Source organism: Stomoxys calcitrans, chromosome 2 (genome assembly GCF_963082655.1).
Source record: "Stomoxys calcitrans chromosome 2, idStoCalc2.1, whole genome shotgun sequence".
NCBI classification, from domain to species: Eukaryota; Metazoa; Arthropoda; class Insecta; order Diptera; family Muscidae; genus Stomoxys; species Stomoxys calcitrans.
The window spans coordinates 174,825,989-174,850,699 of record NC_081553.1 but is presented as its reverse complement, the minus strand read 5'-3'; the positions used below and the strand labels follow the sequence as shown (position 1 = coordinate 174,850,699).

At 41.2% G+C, this 24,711-nt stretch overlaps 1 protein-coding gene across 2 annotated transcripts in view; it reads right to left on the bottom strand.

Moving 5' to 3' along the window:
* The window catches only part of LOC106089712 (putative uncharacterized protein DDB_G0274435), a 132,919-nt gene that overhangs the window by 32,580 nt on the left and 75,628 nt on the right, over window positions 1-24,711 (bottom strand). For both annotated transcript variants that reach the window (XM_059363609.1, XM_059363608.1), the window contains exon 4: window positions 5,226-5,348. In XM_059363609.1, coding sequence (XP_059219592.1) covers window positions 5,226-5,348 — 123 coding nt within the window. The remainder of the gene's footprint in view (window positions 1-5,225; window positions 5,349-24,711) is intronic.

Genomic DNA, 24,711 nt, shown 5'->3' with positions numbered 1-24,711 from the left:
TAAGAATTGTGCCCTCTAGAGGCTCAAGAAGTCAAGATCCCAGATCGGTTTATATGGCAGCTATATCAGGTTATGGACCGATTTCAACCATACTTGGCACAGTTGTTGGGTATCATAACAAAACACGTCGTGCGAAATTCCATTCCATTCGGATAAGAATTGCGCCCTCTAGAGGCTCAAGAAATCAAGACCCAAGATCGGTTTATATGGCAGCTATATCAGGTTATAGACCGATTTGAACCATACTTGGCACAGTTGTTGGATATAATAACAAAACACGTCGTGCAAAATTTCATTTCAATCGGATAAGAATTGCGCACTCTAGAGGCTCAAGAAGTCAAGACCCAAGATCGGTTTATATGGCAGCTATTCCGGTTATGGACCGAATTGAACCATACTTGGCACAGTTGTTGGATATAATAACAAAACACATAGTGCAAAATTTCATTCTGATCGGATAAGAATTGCGCACGCTAGAGGCTCAAGAAGTCAAGACCCAAGATCGGTTTATATGGCAGCTATATCAGGTTATGAACCGATTTGAACTATACTTGGCACAGTTGTTGGATATCATAACAAAACACGTCGTGCAAAATTTCATTAAAATCGGATAAGAATTGCGCACTCTAGAGGCTCAAGAAATCAAGACCCAAGATCGGTTTATATGGCAGCTATATCAAAACATGGACCAATATGGCCCATTTACAATACCAACCGACCTACACTAATAAGAAGTATTTGTGCAAAATTTCAAGCGGCTAGCTTTACTCCTTCGGAAGTGAGCGTGCTTTCGACAGACAGACGGACGGACGGACGGACGGACGGACGGACGGACGGACAGACGGACGGACGGACGGACGGACAGACGGACGGACGGACGGACAGACGGACGGACGGACGGACGGACAAACGGACGGACATGGCTAGATCGACATAAAATGTCACGACGATCAAGAATATATATACTTTATGGGGACTCAGACGAATATTTCGAGTAGTTACAAACAGAATGACGAAATTAGTATACCCCCCATCTTATGGTGGAGGGTATAAAAAGTAAAAGAGTGCTAAGTTCGGCCGGGTCGAATCTTATATACCCTCCCTCATGGGTCGTATTTGTCAAGCATTTTGTACGATTAGTCTCAATAGTTAAATGGAGAAGTCATTATGCAAAATTTCAGCACTATGGGGTAAAAATTGGGCACTTTAGGGCCTCAAAAAATACCTTCGGGAAATCGGTTTATATGAGAGCTATATCAGGTTATAGACCGTTTCAGACCATGGTTAGGTTGGGATAGGTTTAAGTGACAGTCTGCCATCAGACTCACTTAAATGTGTTCGTCTATTGTGATACCATAGGAACAGAAGAAGGAAGATACCTTCAATGTTCCTACCGTTGAATCATCCAGATCGCTTTAAAAAGCCCAACAATGTTGACATCCGCTAAATCAGACAGGTTCTCAAAGAAATGAAAACCTGAAGTGGAACTCCTTCTGACTGCCAATGCGGGACACACACGCAGAAGGTGTTCTATAGCCTCTTCTTTGCCGACGTCCTCACAGCTTCGGCAAAAGTCGTTACTGGCAACCTTCAGTCTATCAGCATGTTCTCTGATCAGACAGTGACCTGTCATGACGCACACAATGACTGAGACGTCTGTTCTAGCCAATGACAGCATAGCGGCAGACCTCTTCAAGTCTAGATTAGGCTACATAGTTTTGGAATGTTCACAACCCCCTCTTTGTGACCATTTATCAGTCGTTGTCCTTCGGACCTGCTCCTGAACACTTAGCTTTCAAGTCACTGGAAGCATACTCATAGAGTCAAGTTTCCCTGGAATGTGGAAGGTAGTTCTTAATCTCGTTCACTTCATCCGCTGGGATATCTCTGTGGTCCGGCAAACATAACAGGTCAATTTTGAGCTGTTCAGCCATTTCGTTAAGAGATCTGCTACAGTCGAGGGCGCTTCTGTGTTCAGAAATACGTTTTCCAGGGATTTACTGGCTGTCTGAGAAGATATTTATGCCAATCGTCATTTATGCGGATCATGCCATCCTCAAGGAAGGCGTTAATCTCCTTCTTACACTCCACGACTGTTCGTGACAATTGACTGGCGCTGACCTGGTTCGACCGCTCCGTTCGCCGTCTTACCAACCGTTTCGCTGTCCCACGAGGGTTCATGCGCATTCATCGCCCACGCCCTTAACTCAAACTGCGTCGACCCAAAAGATTTCGGGTTAACCAAGTTTATTGTTGGCAGTTCTCTGGCCATCACTGCCAAATCTGCCCTTTCATTCCCCTGTCTGCCCTTAAATTCCCCCTTACTCCGTTATGGCCCGGCACCCAAACGATGCGGATTTTGCCATCCTCAGAGAAGGCGTTAATCTCCTTCTTACACTGCAAAACTGTTCGTGACCTTACCATCCTGGTTGTTATTGCCCTTATGGATATTTTACCGTCCGTAAAGATGTTTACACTCGACGTCCTTGCGTTAACACCACACCACATCACGCATTCCATAATCATCCAGTTCTCCGCCTGCAGGACCGAATTATGGAATTATGGCAGCCGAAAACAGATCTCATTCCCTAGGTTCTTAATGTAGACCACCAGGCCCACTCTGTCTTCGAGCTTTGATCCATCTGAGTAGCATGATCTTTCGGATGGCAATACCAGGGTTCCGCCAATCCAAGACTGTGTGACTGGCAGAAGTTTCTCGCACTCGGCCACAAGTGTCGTCTCAAGTATCCCATCGGAAACCTCTTTCATTCTTTCCAGGTTTTCTATCGTCGCCTCAATTTTACCGCGATGGTATGACCTGCTCCCATCCTCAATCCATTTTCCCATCGTTTTAAGTCTCATAGTCGCAGTGGCCGCCTCGCTCTTAATCTGTATGTCTATGGGTCGGACATCTAGAATAGTCTCCTGAAATAAGCTTGTTCACGAGGATGACCCGTTTACAAATTGGCCCACCTTCGTCTTCCTCGTTAACAGGCATATTTCAGTCTTCTCTGGGTTAACATTGAGACCTCTGGGTCTAGCCCCGTCATATGCCACATGCAAAACCTTTTCAGCCCTTCTGGTTCGGATCCTTGCCCTTAAAAAGTATTATAACATCCTATGCATAGCAGACGGGATCAAATCCCTCCTCAGTCAGTATCCGTAATAGGTCATTTATGGTTGACACCCAAAGGGTGGCGATGAAATGCCCACCTGTGGAGTGCTTGTGACATTTTCTCCCTTAGAAGGATTCTTCTATTATATGCACAACCTCCTGCAGGACAGTCTACACCGACCTTCCCTTGATATAGGCATGCTTTTGTATTTGAGCAGTTCGCTGAATGTCCTACTCTCTATCATGGTATCCACAATACTTTCCATGGTTCAGAGTAGAAAGCACGTAAAGTTTATTGGTCTATAAGCCTTTTGTATCGCATAACTTGCCTTGCCGGGCTTGGGTATAAATACCACCCTAGTGGGCGTCCTGTACTGTAGTAGAGCCGGAAATATTCCACCAGGTCGAGGTGGTTGGAAACTCCTCAAGGTATTCCTTACCAAAAATTCTGTAATAATAAGTCTTCGATCAACCTCATTATTCCAAGATTCCGGTGTTTCCATTAGCCCGTTGTATCCTGTGAAAACTTTATTATCATCAAAAGCCTCAACATGTCCCATGTTGAAGAAGGATGTCGAAGGGCCTAACACAACTCACTGTCTCAAATTGCGGCGACATCGGACAATAATGCGCTTTTTATGGCCCCAAAACCTAAAACCGAGAGATCGGTCTATATGGCAGCTATATCCAAATCTTGACCGATCTGTGCCATAATGCAGAAGTATGTCAAGGGGCCTAACACAACTCACTGTCCGAAATTTCACCAAAATCGGAAAAAAAATGTGGATTTTATGGACCTAAGACTTTTAATCGGAGGATCGGTCTATATGGCAGATATATCCAAATCTAGATCGATCTGAGCCACATTGACAAAGGATGTCGAAGGGCCTAACACAACTAACTGTCCCAAATTTCAGCAAAATCGGATAATAAATGTGGCTTTTATGGGCCCAAGATCCTAAATCGGAGGATCGGTCTATATGGCAGCTATATCCAAATCTGAACCGATCTGGGCCAAATTGACGAAGGATGTCGAAGGGGCTAACACAACTCACTGTCCCAAATTTCAGCAAAATCGGAAAAAAATGTGGATTTTATGGACCTAAGACCCTTAATCGGAGGATCGGTCTATATGGCAGCTATATCCAAATCTAGGCCGATCTGAACCAAATTGACAAAGTATGGCGGAGGGCCTAACACAACTCACTGTCCCAAATTTCAGCAAAATCGGATACAAAATGTGGCTTTTATGGACCTAAGACCTTTTATAGCCGGATCGGTCTATATGGGGGCTATATCAAGTTATAGTCGGATATAGCCCATCTTCGAACATAACTTGCTTGTGGACAAAAGAAGAATCTGTGCAAAGTTTCAGCTCAATATCTCTATTTTTGAAGACTGTAGCGTGATTTCAATAGACAGACGGACGGACATGTCTAGATCGTCTTAGATTTTTACGCTGATCAAGAATATATATACTTTATAGGTTCGGAAAAGGATATTTCGATGTGTTGCAAACGAAAGGACAAAATGAATATACCCCCATCCTTCGGTGGTGGGTATAAAAATATATAAACAAAAAATAAAATGCCGCCGTTTGAGTTGGTAACACTTCGTGTCAGCTACCCGGTTCATATAATGATTAAACTCGTACTCCATAACTTCAGGACATAATTAAATGTGAAAAAAAATGGGAAAATACTAACTTTAATTTCTGCTTCGCTGGCTGCTACAAAAGTCATTATGAAGGAAGTACCACTCTCACGTGTCCAAATTTTCTTTTGGTTTATGCGACTTTTATAATCATTTAAGGCATTTGCCTAAAGTTATGTTTTTGATGTGATTGTTTGCTTGTTTATGTACAACGTGCGCATAAAATTCCCAGTGCGAATATCTGCAGAGAATGGTGGACAACTCAGGGCGGTCACATTTCGAGCGTTTTGTAAATGAAAGATTCTTTGCCGCGTAAGATATTTTATTGCAAATATTTTATTTTGCCCTGCTGCTGGTAGTGTCCAACAGCAACCACATATAAATACATAGCCACATTTAATTAAATGTGCTTCCAAGGGTTTATTGTTTGTTTTCTCTTTTTTTTTTTGGCACTTACCTGTCTCGTGTTCTCTTTCATTTGCCTGCGAGCAATCTCTAATAGCAAACGCTGCCGCAGCACATCCAACGGATTCACAATTGACAACGATGGCTTGTTGCGCTTCAATAGGAAATAGTCATTCTGCAAGGGAGTCAAGACAACAGAAAGTCATACAAAACATGAGATAGGACGAGGCCTCGCAAGATAAACAAAAATTTTGATTATTAAATTTTAGATTTATTTTAAGGCATATTTATTAAACAAATTTAATACAGTGTTTTTCTTTGGCAGTTCATTAAACTTGAGGTAGTACGAAAGCCAAGGAAACGGATGTATCTATGGTGAAACAATTAAGGTATTGCCCCTTTTCAAAATCTCTAGACCTTATATTAGACTTCTTAAAAGTTCTGTGAACCTTAAGACATTGATGTATGTACATCAAAAATGATATCTTCAATGGGTTTAAGAGGGAACATAACATAATGGCACATTGTAAGCCATTTTTTAAGTTATTAAATATTGGAGAGAAAAATTTAATCTGCATTCTTTAATGCTTCCCACAAAATTAAAATACACCTGTTTAAGCAAACAATCGCATATAGAGAAAATTAAGTAGCTCATAAAACATTACAAGTGCCTTTAAAAATATTTCGCTGATATAAAACTTATTCCTTATATCACACCTGTGATGGTGTGATGAATGAAATGGCGTGTCAAACAATAGCTCTGAGCCATTTAAATGAGGGAAAACTCCGACCAATCCTAGCTCCTATATCATCTCATTGTGGACACAGACCTCCCCTTCAACCATTGAACACATTCAGTGAACATTTGCTGCAAATTCACTCATAACGATAAGAACACTGTTTTGGAGATTCAGGACAGTAACAGATCCTTGGAAATAAATAACAAGTGAAAGCGTGCTAAGTTCGGCCGGGCCGAATCTTATATACCCTTCAGCATGGATCGCATTTGTCGAGTCCTTTTCCCGGGATCTCTTGTTAGGCTAAAAAGAGGTTAAAAGAAAAGATTTTCTCTGCTATTAGAGAGATATCAAGATATGGTCCGATCCCAAATCGGTTTATATGACAGCTATATCAGGTTATGAACCGATTTGAACCTTATTCGACACAGCTGTTGAAAGTAAGAATAAAATACGTCATGCCAAATTTTAGCCAAATCGGATAGGAATTGCGTACTCTAGAAGCTCAAGAAATCAAGTCCCCAGATATGTTTATGTGACAGCTTTATCAGGTCATGAACCTTTTTGAACCATACTTGGCGCATTTTTTGGATATCATAACAAAACACGTATTGCAAAATTTCATTCCAATCGGATAAGAATTGCGCCCTCTAGAGGCTCTAGAAGTCAAAACCCAAGATCGGTTTATATGGCAGCTATATCAGGTTATAGACCGATTTGAACCACACTTGGCACAATTATTGGATATCATAACAAAACACGTAGTGCAAAATTTCATTCCAATCGGATAAGAATTGCGCCCTCTAGAAGCTCAAGAAGTCAAGTCCCCAGATCTGTTTACATGACAGCTATATCAGGTTATGAACCTTTTTGAACCATACTTAACGCAGTTGTTGGACATCATAACAAAACACTTAGTGCAAAATTTCATTCCAAATGGATAAGAATTGCACACTCTAGAGGCTCTAGAAATCAAAACCCAAGATTAGTTTATATGACAGCTATATCAGGTTATGAACCATTTTGAACCATACTTGGCACAGTTGTTGGACATCATAACCAAACACGTAGTGCAAAATTTCATTCCAAACGGATAAGAAATGCGCAGTCTAGAGGCTCAAGAAGTCAAAACCCAAGATCGGTTTATATGACAGCTATATCAGGTTATGAACCGATTTGAACCTAATTCGACACAGCTGTTGAAAGTAAGAATAAAATACGTCATTCCAAATTTTAGCCAAATCGGATAGGATCGGTTTACATGACAGCTATATCAGGTTATGAACCTTTTTGAACCATACTTGGCGCAGTTGTTGGACATCATAACAAAACACGTAGTGCAAAATTTCATTCCAAACGGATAAGAAATGCGCACTCTAGAGGCTCAAGAAGTCAAAACCCAAGATCGGTTTATATGACAGCTATATCAGGTTATGAACCGATTTGAACCTTATTCGACACAGTTGTTGAAAGTAAGAATAAAATACGTCATGCCAAATTTTAGCCAAATCGGATAGGAATTGCGCCCTCTAGAAGCTCAAGAAGTCAAGTCCCCAGATCGGTTTACATGACAGCTATATCAGGTTATGAACCTTTTTGAACCATACTTGGCGCAGTTGTTGGATATCATAACAAAATACGTCGTGCAAAATTTCATTCCAATCGGATAAGAATTGCGCCCTCTAGAGACTCAAGAAGTTAGCATGCTTTCGACAGACAGACAGACGGACGGACGGACGTACGGACGAACGGGCGGATATGGCTAGATCGACATAAAATGTCGCGACGATCAAGAATATATATACTTTATGGGGTCTCAGACGAATATTTCGAGTAGTTACAAACAGAATGACGAATTTAGTATACCCCTATCCTATGGTGGAGGGTATAAAAACAATATCAAGAAGTAAGGAAAGGCAAAAGTTGAGCGGACTATATACCACCGAGTCTTATTTACTTACTTTAATTGGCTATGACAGAATATATGTTCCACTAGCCGACCTCAGAATAGCCTTCCAAACGTCTAGATCTTCTGCGCTCATTCTAAAATCCATGACACAAATTTTCAAGGTGTCTCCCACCACTTGATATTTCCATCGGGCTTTTGTTCGTTCCGGTTTGCGTGTACCACCGTGTTTCCCAACGCAACCGTTGCATTTTGATGGGAGTAACTATGCTATTGTCGTCATACAGCGGCTCATACGACGCCAATATTCTCCATTAACTCAAACTGGTCCATATATTTTTCGAAGAATCTTTCTCTCAAACACTCCAAGCACTGCCTCGGTGACCGACCTATGATGTCGATGTCGTCGCCATAGGCGAGTAGCATGTGTTCTCTTGTGATTTGTGTGCCATATCTATTCACATCTGCATCTCGTATAACCTTCTCCAGCAGCATATTAATGAGATCACACTATAGGCTGTCTTCTTGTCTGAAACCTCGTTTGGTATTAAATGGTTCGGAGAGATTCTTTCCTATTCTTACTGAGGAACGCGTTTCAGCAAGTGTCATCCTGCAAATACAATTGAACGTGTAGGGATATCGAAAGCGGCTTTGTAATCAACAAAGAGGGGTTGATTTAGCTTCACGGAACTTTTCCAGGATTTGGCGCAGTGTGAATATCTGGTCCAGTGTGCATTAACCAGGTCTAAAGCCGCATTGATAGGGCCCAATTATCTCATTAACTTTAGGTTTTAATCTTACACACAGTACGCTCGAGAGTATCTTGTATGCGATGGGGAGGAGACTTATTCCTCTGTAGTTAGCGAGTAACCCGTCGGCTTCTGCTGCCTTGTTGTTCTTTAGTCGGGTCACTACTACTTGGACCTCATTCTGACTAGGAGGTAAACATTCTATACCATCATCAGGGATTGGTTCTGAGGTATCCTCTTCGCCGCCAACGTCGGACACTAGCAGTTGGGTAAAATGTTCTTTCCATATCCTCAATATGCTATCTATGCCAGTTACCAGATTTCCTTCTTTGTCGCTGCAGGAGGATGTGCCTGTACCAAAGCCATCGGTTTGATGTTTAATTCTTTGGCAGAATTTCCAGACTTCATTTTTACTCCTGTACATCTCAGTTCGCTCTCACTCACGTCTTTGCATTTCCTTTTCCTTTCTGCGGAATAGACGTTTCTCCTCTCTCCTTTTCTCCTGATACCTCTCCTTCATATGGCGCATTCATGGGTTTCTTGGGTGAGACTTCCGGTACCCAAGTACGAGCAATGGTTGCCACTGCGCCATTATATAATCGGAACAAGGAGTGCTTTCATGAAGCAGTTGGGTCAGTCGAGTGGAGTAAGCCGTTGCCATCTATTGTGTTTGCAGCTTTTCAATGTCTAGCTTTCGGGCAGTGTCAGATCGTATTTTCCTCGCCATGTTCAAACGGGTGCGAAACTTTGCTGCAACGAGGTAATGATCCGAATCTGTATTCGCTGCACGGACCGATCGTACATCTAACACGCTGGATGAATGCCTTCCATCTATCATACCGTGACCAATTTGGTTTTTCGTGTTTTGATCGGGTGACAGCCATGTGGCCTTGTGAATTTTTTTATGGTGAAATCTGGTGCTTCTAACTACCATGGTTTTTGCCGCGGCGAAATCTATCAGCCTCAACCCATTACTGGACGTTATCTCGTGGAGGCTAAATTTTCCGACTGTTGGACCAAAGATGTCTTCCTTCCCTATTTTCGCATTAACATCTCCCAGAACGATTTTAATATCATGGGCGGGGCAGCGGTCATATTCTCTCTCTAGGCGCTCGTAGAAAATATCCATGCCCGACGGGGCATGGGCACAAATAAGACTGATGTTGAAGAATTTGGCTTTTATGCTGATTGTGGCTAATCTTTCATCCACCGGAGTAAAGCTGGAGACAAGGTGCTTCAGTCTCCGACTAACCACAAATTCGCAGCCAAATTCATGCCTAGTGTTATGGCAGCTATAGCATAGTTCGTCACCGTTTGGTGTTGTAGTGACGCCATTCCCAGTCCATCGCACTTCCTGTAAGGCTGTAATATCTGTCTTGTACTTCTCTAATACATCCGCCAGCGCATATACTGCACCTTCTCTATAAAGAGTGCGGACATTCCAGGTGCAGATCCGCAAATCATGGTCCTTTTTATACCCACCACCGAAGGATGGGGGTATATTCATTTTGTCATTTCGTTTGCAGCACATCTAAATATCCATTTCCGACCCTATAAAGTATATATATTCTTGATCAGCGTAAAAATCTAAGACGATCTAGACATGTCCGTCCTTTTTTCCGTCTGTCTGTTGAAATCACGCTACAGTCTTTAAAAATGGAGATATTGAGCTGAAACCTTGCACAGATTCTTCTCTTGTCCATTGGCAGGTTAAGCTAAAAGATGGGCTACATCCGACTATATGGGGCTTTTATCAACCCCCATATAGACCGATCCGCTGATTTAGGGTCTTGGGCCTATAAAAACCACATTTTCATCCGATTTTGCTGAAATTTAGAACAGTGAGTTGTGTTAGGTCCTTCGACATCCTTCCTTAATTTAAACCCGATCGGTCCAGATTTGGTTATAGTTGCCATATAGACCGATCCTCCGATTTAGGGTCTTAGGCTCATAAAAGCCACATTTATTATCCGATTTTGATGAAATTTGGGACAAAGAGTTGCGTAAGGCCCTTCAATACATTTCTTTAATTTGGTCCAGATCGGTTCAGATTTGGATATAGCTGTCATATAGACCGATCCGCAGATTTTGGGTCTTAGGCCCATAAAAGCCACATTTATTATCCCATTTTGCTGAAATTTGTGACAATAAATTGTGTTAGGTTCTTCGACACCCTGCTTCAATATGGCCCAGATCGGTTCAGATTTGAATAGCTGCCATATAGACCGATCTCTTGATTTAAAGTTTTGGGCCCATAAAAGGCGAATTTATTGTTCGATGTCGCCGAAATTTGGGACCGTGTGTTGTGTTGGGTCCTTCGACACCCTTCTTCAATTTGGCTCAGATCGGTTCAGATTTGGATATAGCTGCGATATAGTCCGATCTCTCGATTTAAAGTTTTGGGCCCATAAAAGGTTCATTTATTGTTCGATATCGCCGAAATTTAGGACAGTGAGTTAAGTTACGCTCTAAATATACTTCTGCAATATGGCATAAATCGGTCCACATTTGGATATAGCTGCCATATAGACCAATCCTTCGATTTAAGGTCTGGGGCCCATAAAAGGCGCATTTATTGTCCGATGTCGCCATAATTTGGGACAGTGAGTTGAGTAATGCCCTTCGAAAACTTTCTGCAATTTGGCCCAAATCGGTCCAGATTTGGATGTAGCTGCCATATAGACCGGTTTCTCGATTTAAAGTTTTGGCCCCATGAAAGGCACATTTATAATCCGATTTCGTGGATATTTGACACATCCGTGTCGGATATGGTTCAGATCGGTCTATACTTGGATATGGCTAACAAATATTTTGTTCAACAAAATTAACCACTCAATGTCCGTGCCGAATTTGGTCCAAATCGGTTCATTTTTCGGTATAGCCGCTATGGGGACATAAATTATTCATTTTTCACCGCATTATGACAAAAGGTGGTTTACATATATACCCGTGGTGGTGGGTACCCAAAGTTCGGCCCGGCCGAACTTAATGCCTTTTTACTTGTTACTATTCCTTTGTTTCTCATAGTAGTTCTCATAGTTTTCCGGGGCGGGTTACTAGCCCAGCGCCCCAACCGCATGGGTTTTGGGGGATTGTACATGTATCCCTCGTTGTGGCGAGGCGTTGTTGTTGGCCATTGGTTATTTGAAGGCCTACAATAACTCGCCATGTCATCTCGAGTATCATTGGCACTCAGTATTTAATTACGAGCCAGTGCCACCTGACTCCTCACTGAGACTCTCCTCTCGAACATCGCTGACTGCCCGTGGCCGCATTTGTAGCTACTCCGCATAAAAACAGAGCTTTCCACCATCCGCAATCTGTGGACGCGCCCGGTAGCTTTCAACTAAGCTTCCCGCGATAACGATGGACACCACACAAGTCGAAGCTCAAAGTTCGAGAATGTGTGGTGCTCATAGTCATCCCCTATCGGCCGTCGAACATTGGTGTCAGAAATTCCCATAGTTTGCGAACCAAACGCCGGGAGAACGCACAACTGACAGCCTCACTCTTTCGATACTTTCCGGAGTTTTGATGGTCCGTTGAATCCATTTCTGGGCTTAGCGAAACTTCCATACTACCGAAATGAGTTTACCAACGACAGAATCGAACTACGGCCAGAAAGGAGTCTGCGAGGAGGAATTACAAAGCGAAGGCTCGTTGCGTAGCAACAAAAGAGCGATCGTTAGAAAAGGAACTCTCGATGGAGAAGGCTCGCTGCTCCCTAGACCAGAGCATGATGGCAACTGACTGGCGAGAGAAACAAACTTGGGGACTTCCCCCTCCGGATGCGCCCCATCTCGACCCCCTCCCCATCCAACACACCGCTAGGGAATTTTTCCACATAACTAAGTTTCTCTAGCGCACCTTGTATATACTCAAATGCAATTTTTGATTTCATATCCTTTTTTTCTTCCGAATTTTGCTCATATTTTGATATGGCTCTCTACGTATCCATTAATTTCACTTGGATTTCAAAGCATATACCTAAAGTTTTGCTAAATAAACCATTTTTCGGCAGAATTGAGTACAACTTTTCCAAACATTATCAATTTCTCTCATTTTAGTTTGGCTAAATGTTATTCTATTTCAAAGGAACTAAAGTATCATCCGCTTCTTTGTAATTTGTTCTGATGTTGTGCAAAAAAAAGAAGTCCATTGTCCATTAACCAAATTCGGGGAAAATATTACATCACCACAACATCTAATGTTGAACAAAGGAATTATGATTATTAATGTACAAATTTTGTTATACCAATTGGTGCTTGGAAATACTTATTGTTAACTTCCCACAAGCAAATGGGGTTTCCTGCTCCGAGACAAAGGAAGACAAAACGAAGCCAAAGAATTCAATTCACACCAACTTAAATACCTGAAACTCATTGTTTAGGCGTGACGTGTTGCCGTGATAATGAATTCATGTGGAACGTGTGGAAATGCCAAATGTCCCAGGGATAATGACAGAGATTAGAAACTTTGCTTTCATTCATGATTGATTTATAAATCACTGACGAGAAGAAAAGCAATAACATTTTCCAAGGAATGCAGACAGTGAAGACAGCAATATTTGTTCTTTTGTTTGGTGAAAAGTTTGTTTGCGCAACAAACTTTATGCAAAGCCGACGACAAAGACATTGGAAAATCTCAAAGTTTAAATCTTTCAAAGTATTTCGCATATAAACTTCAAATATTAAGTGTTAAATAACTCAAATACTTGGAAAATAATAGGTATTAATAAGAATTTTCCTTCTCACCTCCAAAAGTTTGCCGAAAGTAAATAAAAATGAATGAAATATGTTTTACATTTTCTATGCATCGCTTTATTGAAAAATTTTGTTTCAAAGATTCCCCCTCCAAAAGTAAAGAACAAGGGGAAAAGTTGCCATTTAATGACGCCACACCTGTGAAATAAACTTTTCTCTTCTAGCCATCGAAAGGGGATCGCGTAGAAGTTTCCTTAATGCAAAACTAATGAAGTTAAACGAGTAGTGCTTTTGCAAAGTTTCGCTTAACAAGTTGAATTGGCATCACCTTCATCTTCATCACCCACTTACGGAAAGTAAAATATTATAAGACAAATTTTTAAAATACAAAAGGTAACAACAAGCAAATAGTTGAAAATTCCATTTGGAATAGATATGCTGCACCAGGCTTCAAGAGCCGACAGGCGCCTATTCCGCAGTTGCTTCTGGTGAAGAAACCTTGTTGGGATTTTGAGGACAAGACCTGATCCAATATTATCTTTGCATGTCTGACATTTGTCCACACCATCGACCTTGGGTCGTCGAGGTGTTGGTAAAATAAGAGGCGCCTTGCTTTCAAGTATGTTCGGAGACTAGGCGCAACGGGTTCGAAGACCATTACCCGTTACTAGAGAGACTTCCTTAAAGCAACAGTAGCTGACCAATCTAGCCCGCGTACAATAGCCATCTAAACCATTGCATTCAACAGGTGAAAAACCCATACCGATGAGATCTAAGTCGAATAATGTTATTGTGGGTATAAGAAACATCGCCAAGTAAAGCAGGGTGTTGGTGGGTATAAGCAAGGGAGAAGAACAGCTCTGCATGCAAAGAGGTTAAAAAGAGCATAAGCATACACCTAAGCCAGCAATCGGCTTATTGTGGGCTCTAAAAACTAAACACTAACCTCGAACAAGTGAAAGCGTGCTAAGTTATATACCCTCCGACATGGATCGAATTTGTCAAGTTCTTTGAATGATTTTTATACCCAACACCACTACTGTGGTACAGGGTATTATAAGTTAGTGAATTAGTTTGTAACACCCAAAAGGAAAATAGAAAGGCCCACAAAAGGAAGATAGGTAAACCACAGCCATTAGGGCTGGCCTTTAAATTAAAGGAACTAAGCCGACATTTATTACCAGGAACCAGCAGAAGGTAAGCACTTCCATGTATCCCTTAATCTTCCTATATATAACAAGTAAAAAGGCGTTAAGTTCGGCCGGGCCGAACTTTGAATACCCACCACCTCGGGTATATATGTAAACCACCTTTGAAAAATGCAAACCTTATGCCCCACATCTGCTATATCGAAATATGTTCCGATTTGGACCAAATACTAATAAGTACAAACAATTGTTCAATTGTGTATAACAAAATATTGGTCTTTTAAGTAGCTATATCTAAAAATAAACCGATTTGAACCATGTACTACACGGATGTCGAAATGCTTAGTATAAGTCACTGTGTAAAATTTCAGTGAAATCGTATTATAAATGCGACTTTTATGGGATCAAGACTATAAATCGAGATATCGGTCTATATGGCAGATCTGGACGGATCTGGGTCAAATTTGAAAAGGATGTCGAAGGGCCTAACACAACTCACCGTCCCAAATTTCCGCGTCATCGGACAATAAACGCGCCTTTTATGACCCCAAAACCTTAGATCGAGAGATCGGGCTATATGGCAGCTATATCGAAATCTGAACCGATCTGTGCCATATTGCAGAAATATGTCGAGGTGCTTAATTTAACCCACTGTCCCCAATTTCGGCCACATTGGACAATAAATGCGCCTTTTATGGACCCAAAACCTTTAATCAAGAGATCGGTCTATATGGCAGCTATATCCAAATCTGGACGGATCTGACAAAGGATGTCGAAGGGCTTAACACTACTCACTGTCCCAAATTTCAGCAAAATCGGGTAATAAATGTGGCTTTTATGGGCCTAGGACCCTAAATCGTTGGATCGGTCTATATGACAGCTATATCCAAATCTACATCGATCTGGACCAAATTGACGAAGGATATCGAGGGACCTAACACAACTCACTGTCCCAAATTTCAGCAAAATCGGATAAAATGTGTGGCTTTTATGGGCCTGTGACCCTAAATCGGAGGATCGGTCTATATGGCAGCTATATCCAAATCTGGACCGATCTGAACCAAATTGACGACGGATATCGAAGGGCCTAACGCAACTCACGGTCCCAAATTTCAGCAAAATCGGATAATAAATGTGGCTTTTATGGGCCTAAGACCCTAAATCGGAGGATCGGTCTATATGGCAGCTATATCCAAATCTGAACCGATCTGGGCCAAATTGGCGAAGGATGTCGAGGGGCCTAACATAAATCACTGTCCCAAATTTCAGCAAAATCGGATAATAAATGTGGTTTTTATGGGACTAAGACACTAAATCGGCGGATCGGTCTATATGGGGGCTATATCAAGATATAGTATGTGCAAAGTTTCAGCTCAATATCTCTATTTTTGAAGACTGTAGCGTGATTTTAACAGACTGACGGACAGACGGACGGACATGTCTAGATGGTCTTAAATTTTCACGCTGATCAAGAATATATATACTTTATAGGGTCGGAAATGGATATTTCGATGTGTTGCAAACGGAATGACAAAATGAATATACCCCCATCCTTCGGTGGTGGGTATAAAAATTAATTTGTGTTTGTTTGTCGGTTTGTTTCTTTGTTCCGTATAGACTCAAAAACGGCTTAACCGATTACCTTGAAATTTTCACAGATTATAAAGGGGAAGGGGGATTATATAGGGGAGCGGACCCTCCCCCTTACCACAAAAGTACTACCCAAAAATAAAAGTGGACCGATCGGGACAATATGGTATTCAAATAAAAGTAATTCAAGAGTAAGGCATGAATTTCATAACAATAGGTGGCTCTAAGTACCTGGAGGGCCGCCCCAGGCCCAAAACCCATTAAAATAGGTTTATTTGACGATCATGACAACATGGGACTCAAATGAAAGGTATTCGGGAGTAGACTACAAATATGATCAGGAGAAGAAATATGCTTTATAATTTGTTGCTATCGGAAAGGGGCGGACCCTTCCCGCTACCCCAAAAATACCACCCAAAATCATAAATGGGCCGATAAAGACAATATGGATATCAAATGAAAGGTATTAAAGAGTAGAATACAAATATGGTATTAAAAATTGGGTCCAAGTACCCGGGAAGTCGCCCTAACCCCAAAATGTATAAAAACAGACAAATTGGTTGTCCATATCAATATGGGGCTCAAGTGAAAGGTATTCGGGAGTAGATTACGAATCTGGCATACAAAATCAGATCGATGTGTAGGGGGTCACCCCATCCCCCCCAAATGGGCATATGAATAATCATGACTGTATGGAACTCGGTTTGTTTGTTCCGTAGAATAAAAAAAAACGAAACCCTGACCCTCCCCCTTACACCAAAAACGCCACCCAAAACTAAAAGTGGACTGACGGGCACAATATGGGTATAAAACCAGTAAGGAAAGGCAAAAGTCGGGCGGTGCCGACTATATAATACCCTACACCACCTAGTGCATGCAGTACTTTTTATATGTAGAACTCGAAATCTAGTCAGAATTTAATTTGGATACCAATTGAAATAGCAATTTAGAACCTTGTAAGATTTTCCTGCCATAGAACAAAAGATTTAGATTTTCACATCTTTAAAAGGCCATATCGGATAAAAGATTATATGGGAGTTATATCGAAACCATTGCCAGTTTTAATGGCACATACTGGGACGTCAAATAGAGCATCCCACGCCCTAGATTGTAGAGATGTGACCAAAATTGTGCATTTTACTGCCTTAAAAGTCCATATCGGATGAAATATACACACTGGAGCTATATCTAAATTAGGACTGATTTTAATGAAATTTTGCACACGTATTGGAACGTCAATTTAAACGTCTCATGTAAAATCGGGCAAAAATTTTGGATTCTACAGCCTTGAAAGGCTTTTGGATAAAAGATATATATGGGAGCTATATCTAAATCTATATATATCTAAATCTGAACCGATTTTTATGAAATTTTCCAAATATATTAAGTGCAGTAACAAAACAGTCCGTGCCAAATTTTGTGCAAATCGGTTGAAAATTGTAGCTACCACGGCCATTTAAGTGCAAATCGAGCGATACATATATATGGGAGCTATATCTAAATCTGGACCGATTTTTATGAAATTTTGCATACATGTGGAGACGTCAAAAAAAAACACTCCATGCCAAATTTTGTGAAGATCGATAAAAAATTGTGGCTTCTACTGCCTTAAACGGCCATATCGGGCGAAAGATATATATGGGAGCTATATCTTAAATCTGAACTGATTTTTATGAAATTTTGCACACATATGTAGACCTCAAATACAATACCTAATGGCAAATTTTGTGAAGATCGGACGAAAATTGTGGCTTTTACAGCCTTAAAAATGTATATCGGATGAAAGATATATATGGGAGCTATATCTAAATATGAACCGATTTTTTTCAAAACCAATAGCGATTGTTCTTGGGCCAAAGTGCAAAATTTCGTGGCAATTAGACAACAAATACGACCTGCTCTTTGATTACAAGAACATATAGACTCACAGACGGACATGGCTAAATCGAATCAGAAAGTGATTCTGAGTCGATCGGTATACTTATCGATGGGCCTTGCTCTTCTCCTTCTTAACGTTGCAAACAAATGCACAAATCTATAATACCCTGAACCACAGTGGTGGTGCAGGGTATAATCAAAAAAAAAACGTCGAATAGATTGATTGACCCGTTATGGCAATATGGGACTCAAATGAAAGGTATTTGAGAGTAGAAAACGAATTTGATATCCAATTTGGGGGTACGTCCTAAATCACCCCTTAAACTGAATCACCCCTTAAACTATAGCAATATGGAGCTCAAATCAACTTTATTTGGGAGTAAATATCAAATTTGATATCTATTTTCAGGGCAAAGTGCCGGTGGCCTCCCCAGCCACAAAACACTCTCCGAACGGTTCATACTTACCGACCATGACAAAATGGGGTTCAAAGTAAAGGGATTTGGGAGTTGATATCTATATTTGAGTCGGAATTTGATATCTATATTTGAGTCGGAATGTCTCCCCTAAAAAGCATTACTCCAATTTCTCGGAGATTTGTAATGCGATTAATTCGAAATTTTTTGCACTCTAACAATCACCAAAAAAAACAAGGTTTCTATTGTTGGGAACGGGTGCCGCGGGGACAACCCAAAACCCTCCAAATTGATATATAGACCAATCACGACAATATAGAGCCATGTGTTTGGGTAGCAGCCCCACCCCAAAATACCTCATTAATATATAAAAGCTATTTGGGATGGATATTTATTGATTTTCAGAAATTTTATATTCATTTTCGGGACCCTGGGGTCCACCCCACCTTCAAACACAACTTATTTACCGATCATGACATTATGGGACTCATACCAAATGTTTTTGAAAATTTAGCACGAATCTTATATTTACTTTGATGGTCAAGTGGCCACCCCCGAAATACCCCCTAAACCTGAAATATTTGCCAATACAGTAATGTGGGACTCAAAAGAAAGACATTTGGGAGTAGAGTAAAAATTTGCCCCGGAACCGATAGGGGGCAAACTTTTCATACATCAATGAATGCTTTCCGATTCAAGTTGAGTTTATAAACGATAAGGGACCTTTTTTATAGCCGAGTCCGTACGGTGTGCCGCAATGTGACACATCTTTGGGGAGAACTTTTTACATGACCATGCATGGTACCTCGCAAATGTCGCCAGCATTAAGAGGCGATTACCTCCGCTTTAAATTTTGTCCGAAGTTCCGCCAGGATTCGAACGCAGGCGTTCAGCGTCATAGGCAGACATAGGCTACAGTAGCACGATATCCACATTCAGGGCGAAATGTCCCCTCCCTAAATAGATATTAGAGAATTAAAGAAGGCGCAGCGGAGCGGGCCCTGACCAGCAAGTGTTTTATAAAAACCACCATTACACTCTTTTGGATTATATGCAAATAAGCATATATATGAATAGAATTCATTGTTGTTCCACACAGGTGTCACATTATTTATTTAAAATGTTTAACACTACAGTCAGCGAATGATAGTGCATCATTTGTCACACTATCATTAGCATCATCATGAAACCCTCCATCAAATCATATTTCACATCACTTACAGTCTGTCGTGTGTTGTAAAGTAGCACATCAATAACAGTATGGCAAACAAAATTAGTCCTTCGCAAATGTCAATATTATGAAGTTTTTAATTACATCAATTCATTCACTCACTACTCACTCATATGCAAATTTACAATCTCTTGACAGCATAGGAATTTCTATGTAGGCAGAATTCAATTATGATGAGTAAAAATTAAATTGCCTTTTAAAAAAGCAAGTCTCATAAAATGTGAATCAAATGGGCAGAGAAGTACAGGAGAAAGGGGGGAGAAGAGTAGGGGAGTAAAGTAATTTACTTCTTCATATTTTTCATAATGGAATTTTTTATGTATTCATAGGCGTTTGATTTCGTGTGACTTTAGAGACAGACAGTTCAGCAACAAATTGCTATGAATGTAAAATGTAGGCAATATGGTTAATGCACCTAAGGATATAAGGCACTAGTTAAAAAATTACTATGAGCAAGAGATAGAAAGTCATTGAATCTTTGATAAGCATTTTATAAGGCTTTCAATGGAGATGGCATTGAAATGCTCCTTACTCATGAAGTACAGGTTGAGTGGAGCGGACGTATTTCATTTTCGCTCCTCAAAAAATATCTATGCCTCGGGAAAGGTATAACCTACTTTAAAGACTTTCAAGAGTAGACTCAAAATTCACTCCAAAGATTCAACAGTTGCGGTGTCCGCTATTCCTATTAGTGTGGGTGCCTAGCACCCGTAGTCGATTGTAATGCTTCAAGCACACAACCACACTAGTCAGACTAATGAGTGAGAACAAGTAAAAGCGTGCTATGTTCGGACGGGCCGAATCTTATATACCCTCCACCATGGATCGCATTTGTCGAGTTCTTTGCGCGGTATCACTTTTCAGGCAAACAAAAAATATTGAATAAAAACTATTATGCTATTGGAGCATTAACAAGTTATAATCAGATTCGGACCATCAATGAATTGAATGCTGAACATTGTAGAAGTCATTGTGTAATATCTCAGTTTACTCGGAAAAGAATTGTGCCTTGTAGGGGCTTATGAAGCAAAATTGGGAGATCGGTTTATATGGGAGCTGTATCAAGCTATTGATCGATTCAAACCATATTAGATACGAAATGTTGAAGGTCATGAGAGAAGCCGTTGTGCAATATTTCTTTCAAATCGGATGACAATTGCGCCCTCTAGAGGCTCAAGAAATCACGATCCCAGATCGGTTTATATGGCAGCTATATCATGTTATGAACCGATTTAAACCATACTTCGCACAGTTATTGGAAGTGCTACCAAAACACTACGTGCAAAATTTCAGTTAAATCGGACGGGAATTGCGCCCTCTAGAGGCTCAAGAAGTCAAGATCCAATATCGGTTTATATGGCAGCTATATCAAAACATTGACCGATATGGCCCATTTACAATCCCAACCTACACTAATAAGAAGTATTTGTGCAAAATTTCAGGTGGCTAGCTTTACTCCTTCGAAGTTAGCATGCTTTCGAGAGACAGACGGACGGACGGACATGGCCAGATCGATTTAAAATGTCATGACGATCAAGAATACTTTATGGGGTCGTAGACGAATATTTCGAGGAGTTACAAACAGAATGACGAAATAAGTATGCCCCTATCATATGGTGGAGGGTATAAAAAGAGCTCCCCGCTTTCAAGTACTCTGAAAAGCCCAAGCCAGTCCACCCACAATGCACACTCCAGACAGTATGCTAGGGAGCGAGACTAAATCGGAACAAAGGAAGCGCGCACGGCTCCCGGGTCTTTATGAAGGACTGTGACTTTCAAAAAACGCCACAGTCAACACAGAAGGGGAAGATGGTCGCTGGAAAAGGAAAGGAGCCGTCCTCTTACGGCAAAGTGGCAAGGAAGCCTAACAGGGACGAGCTGATGTATGCTGTCATCGATATCAGCTGTGCATTTGATAGGATTCCACCAGAACATCGGTCCCAAGTGGGGGATACGGATAAAGAGAGAATATTCGAGCACATGAGAAATTCTGAAGAGGATCCACCCATACAAATTATGAGCTGCTACGTTTTGTTCAGCTGAATGTATTGACATCTTCAAAAAACTCGTTTTAAGTATCCATACTCCACAGGAGGTCGCAAAGTTCGACCTGGTGAGAAATTTGAAAATCCCCCAGCTCACAAAGGCGACGATTTTCATCAAAGGATGGGACAGCAAATTCGCGAAGGAACGCATAGTGGGATTCTTGGGCAAGCAAGACCAAGGTTTGGTCGAGGAGAAAAGGGATTCCTCCACAGGGAGGAGAAGGAGGAAGGAATTGGGCATTGATCCATTCTCCGTGACAAGTTTGGCTAAGACTAATGGATTGGCGTTGTGCGGGACCACCGCTGTCTTTTTCAATATTGGGAAGACTAGGGTAGGCAAAGATCCACACACTGAGACCTTAAGCAGTGCAGTGATAGGAGACTCAATACCAACTAACAAACAGGGGGCCGAAAACGAGGCCATCACCGACTTTTCCAATATTGGGAAAACTAGGATGAGTCAAGATCCCAATATTAAAATATCATGCAGTGCATGGACAAGAGTCTTAATACCACCTAACGAACAAGGATTGATAATGGAACCATCACCGACATTCGCAAGATTCGGAAGACTAGAATAAGCTAAGATCCTCATTTTGAGACATCATGCCGTGCTGTGGCAAAAGACTCAATACTGTCTAACGAACAGAGGTCTGACAAAGAGATAATCACCGCCTCTCTCAATATTGAAAAGACTAGGATAAGCAAAGATCCAAATAACAAAATATCAGGCAGTGCAGTGGCGAGAGACCCAACACAGCCTAACAAACAGGAACACTGCAAGATTCGGAAGACTAGGATAAATAAAGACCCTAACATTGAAATATTAGGCAGCGCAGCGACAGGAGTATCAATGCAACCCAAGAACTGAGACCCGATGATGGTACCATCACCTACTCCCAAGAAGCCCATTTACTTAAGATTTGGAAGACAAAGGTAGGCAAAGATCCTAGTATTGAAACATCAGGCAGTACAGGGAATGAAAATTCAATACAGTCTAACAAAACAGGGACCCGACGATCGAACCATCACCAACATTCGCAAGATTTGGAAGACTAGGATCAGCCTAGATCCTAATATTAAAACATCAGGCAGTGTAGGGACAAGAGTCTCAATACAGCCTGACGAACAAGGATCGACGATGGAACCATCACCGACATTCGCAAGATTCGGAGAACTAGGATAAGCAAAGATCCTCATGTTTAGACATCATGCCGTGCAGTGGCAGAAGACTCAATACTGTCTAACGAACTGGGGATCGATGACAAAACCATCACCGACATTCTCAAGATTCGGAAGACGAGGATAAGCCTAGATCCTAATATTAAAACATCAGGCAGTGCAGAGATGGGAGACTCAATATAGCCTAACGAACAGCCAACGATCCCAAACATCACCGACTTTCTCAAGATTTGGAAGAATGGGATAGGCAAAGATCCTAATGCTGAAACATCAGGCAGTGCATCTACTCCCAAGATGTCCATCTACTGCAGGACCAATGATTGAGGTAATCCAAATAAACCTCCACGGGAGCTAGACTGCTGCACACTCTCAGTTGGAGAAAATCTCTCGAACTCTCACCACAGACTGTGAAGGCCAGAGGACCTGTTACCCCGAAACCTCTTGGGTCGACGCAGTCCAAGTTAAGGGCGTGGGCGATGAATGCTCATGCAACCATGTGGAACATCGAAACGGTCAGCAGGACGGCGAAAATCCTATGGGGAGATCCAGATCTTGAGAAGACTAAGTTTCTACTTAAAGGAAGTTAGAAGGAGGTCAGTATAACTATTAGTATCATAACGGGACATATAGGACTACGGGCTCACTTATGTAAAATCGGTGTGGCTAGTGATAGCATGTGCAACACATGCAGGGAAGATAATGAGACGTTGGAGCATTTCCTTTGTCATTGCGCGGCTTTCGCTTCTAACAGATAACGGCACTTAGGTGGGGACGCAATACCAGACCTGGAAAACAATTAAGGGTTTTGTAAGTAGCACGAAATTCCTTAGATATTCTTTTTCGAAGTTACTTTTTAGTTTTTAGAGAGCACAAAAACCGATTACTAGCTAAGATGTATGTCTATAGCGGCATGGGCAGTTTAATATCTGCACCCTCTGTTCAACCTAACCTAACCTATGTTACCCAAAATATCATTAGTTTTCTCCACACAACTTTGAGTGTTAAATATATTGTATCTCATATATAATTGCACATCATCAACTTAAATATGTAATCGACAGTGCCCCCAAAGCCAAATCGGAAACAAATTGCGGTTTCCAGAGGCTCAAGAAGTCAAATCTGGAGATCAATTTGTATGAGCTTTATCCAAATCTAAACCGATATGACCGATTTGTTGTTGTTGTTGCAGCAGTGTGTTAAACACTGAGGCGGCAACCCTTGACGATGAAGAACTCCATCGGGTTAATCCGGTGCGTACAACCGGCTGCCATGGGATTGCGGCCTATTTGTAATCCCCAACGATATGCATCAATAAGAGGTCTATGTGCAAAATTCCAAGTGGATATCGTTATTAGTTTGACCGCTATCGTTGTTTCGACAGACGGACGGACGGACGGACTCTACTTAGAATTTCAAGATGATCCAGAATATTTTTACTTTATGGGGTACCAGATCAATATTTCGAGTTGTTACAAACGATGTGTCTTGGTTAGTACACCCCCATGGTGGTGGGTATAAACAAATTTTTTATATGGAGTGTGACAGATTTCCCCATAGAAGCGCATATTGGTCGAGAAATTTTTGATAATTCACTCCTCTGGTTCTAGCACTTTCCGAGTTGGCTGCTTCTGTCCCCTATCGTACTCAGTCATTTGGTAGTTATTTTCCTTCAAGGCTATGGATTCGCATCTATAAAAGAAAGGTATTTTACTAAGGATGTATGAACCCGGACGAAAAAACGGAGTTAATAGAAAGTAAGCATTCTGGACTCTGTAGCCACCCTACCAACTTTCCATTTTTCATCAACCCATCATCCCATTTCTGAAGTTTTCAGATTTGTGGTAACACCTTTTTCCATTCTTTTGCACTTTTATAGGTGCGTATATAAAAATTATTATTTTAATTTAATTCTAATTTGGCACAATTATTAATTCTAGCCCACCGAGGAAAATA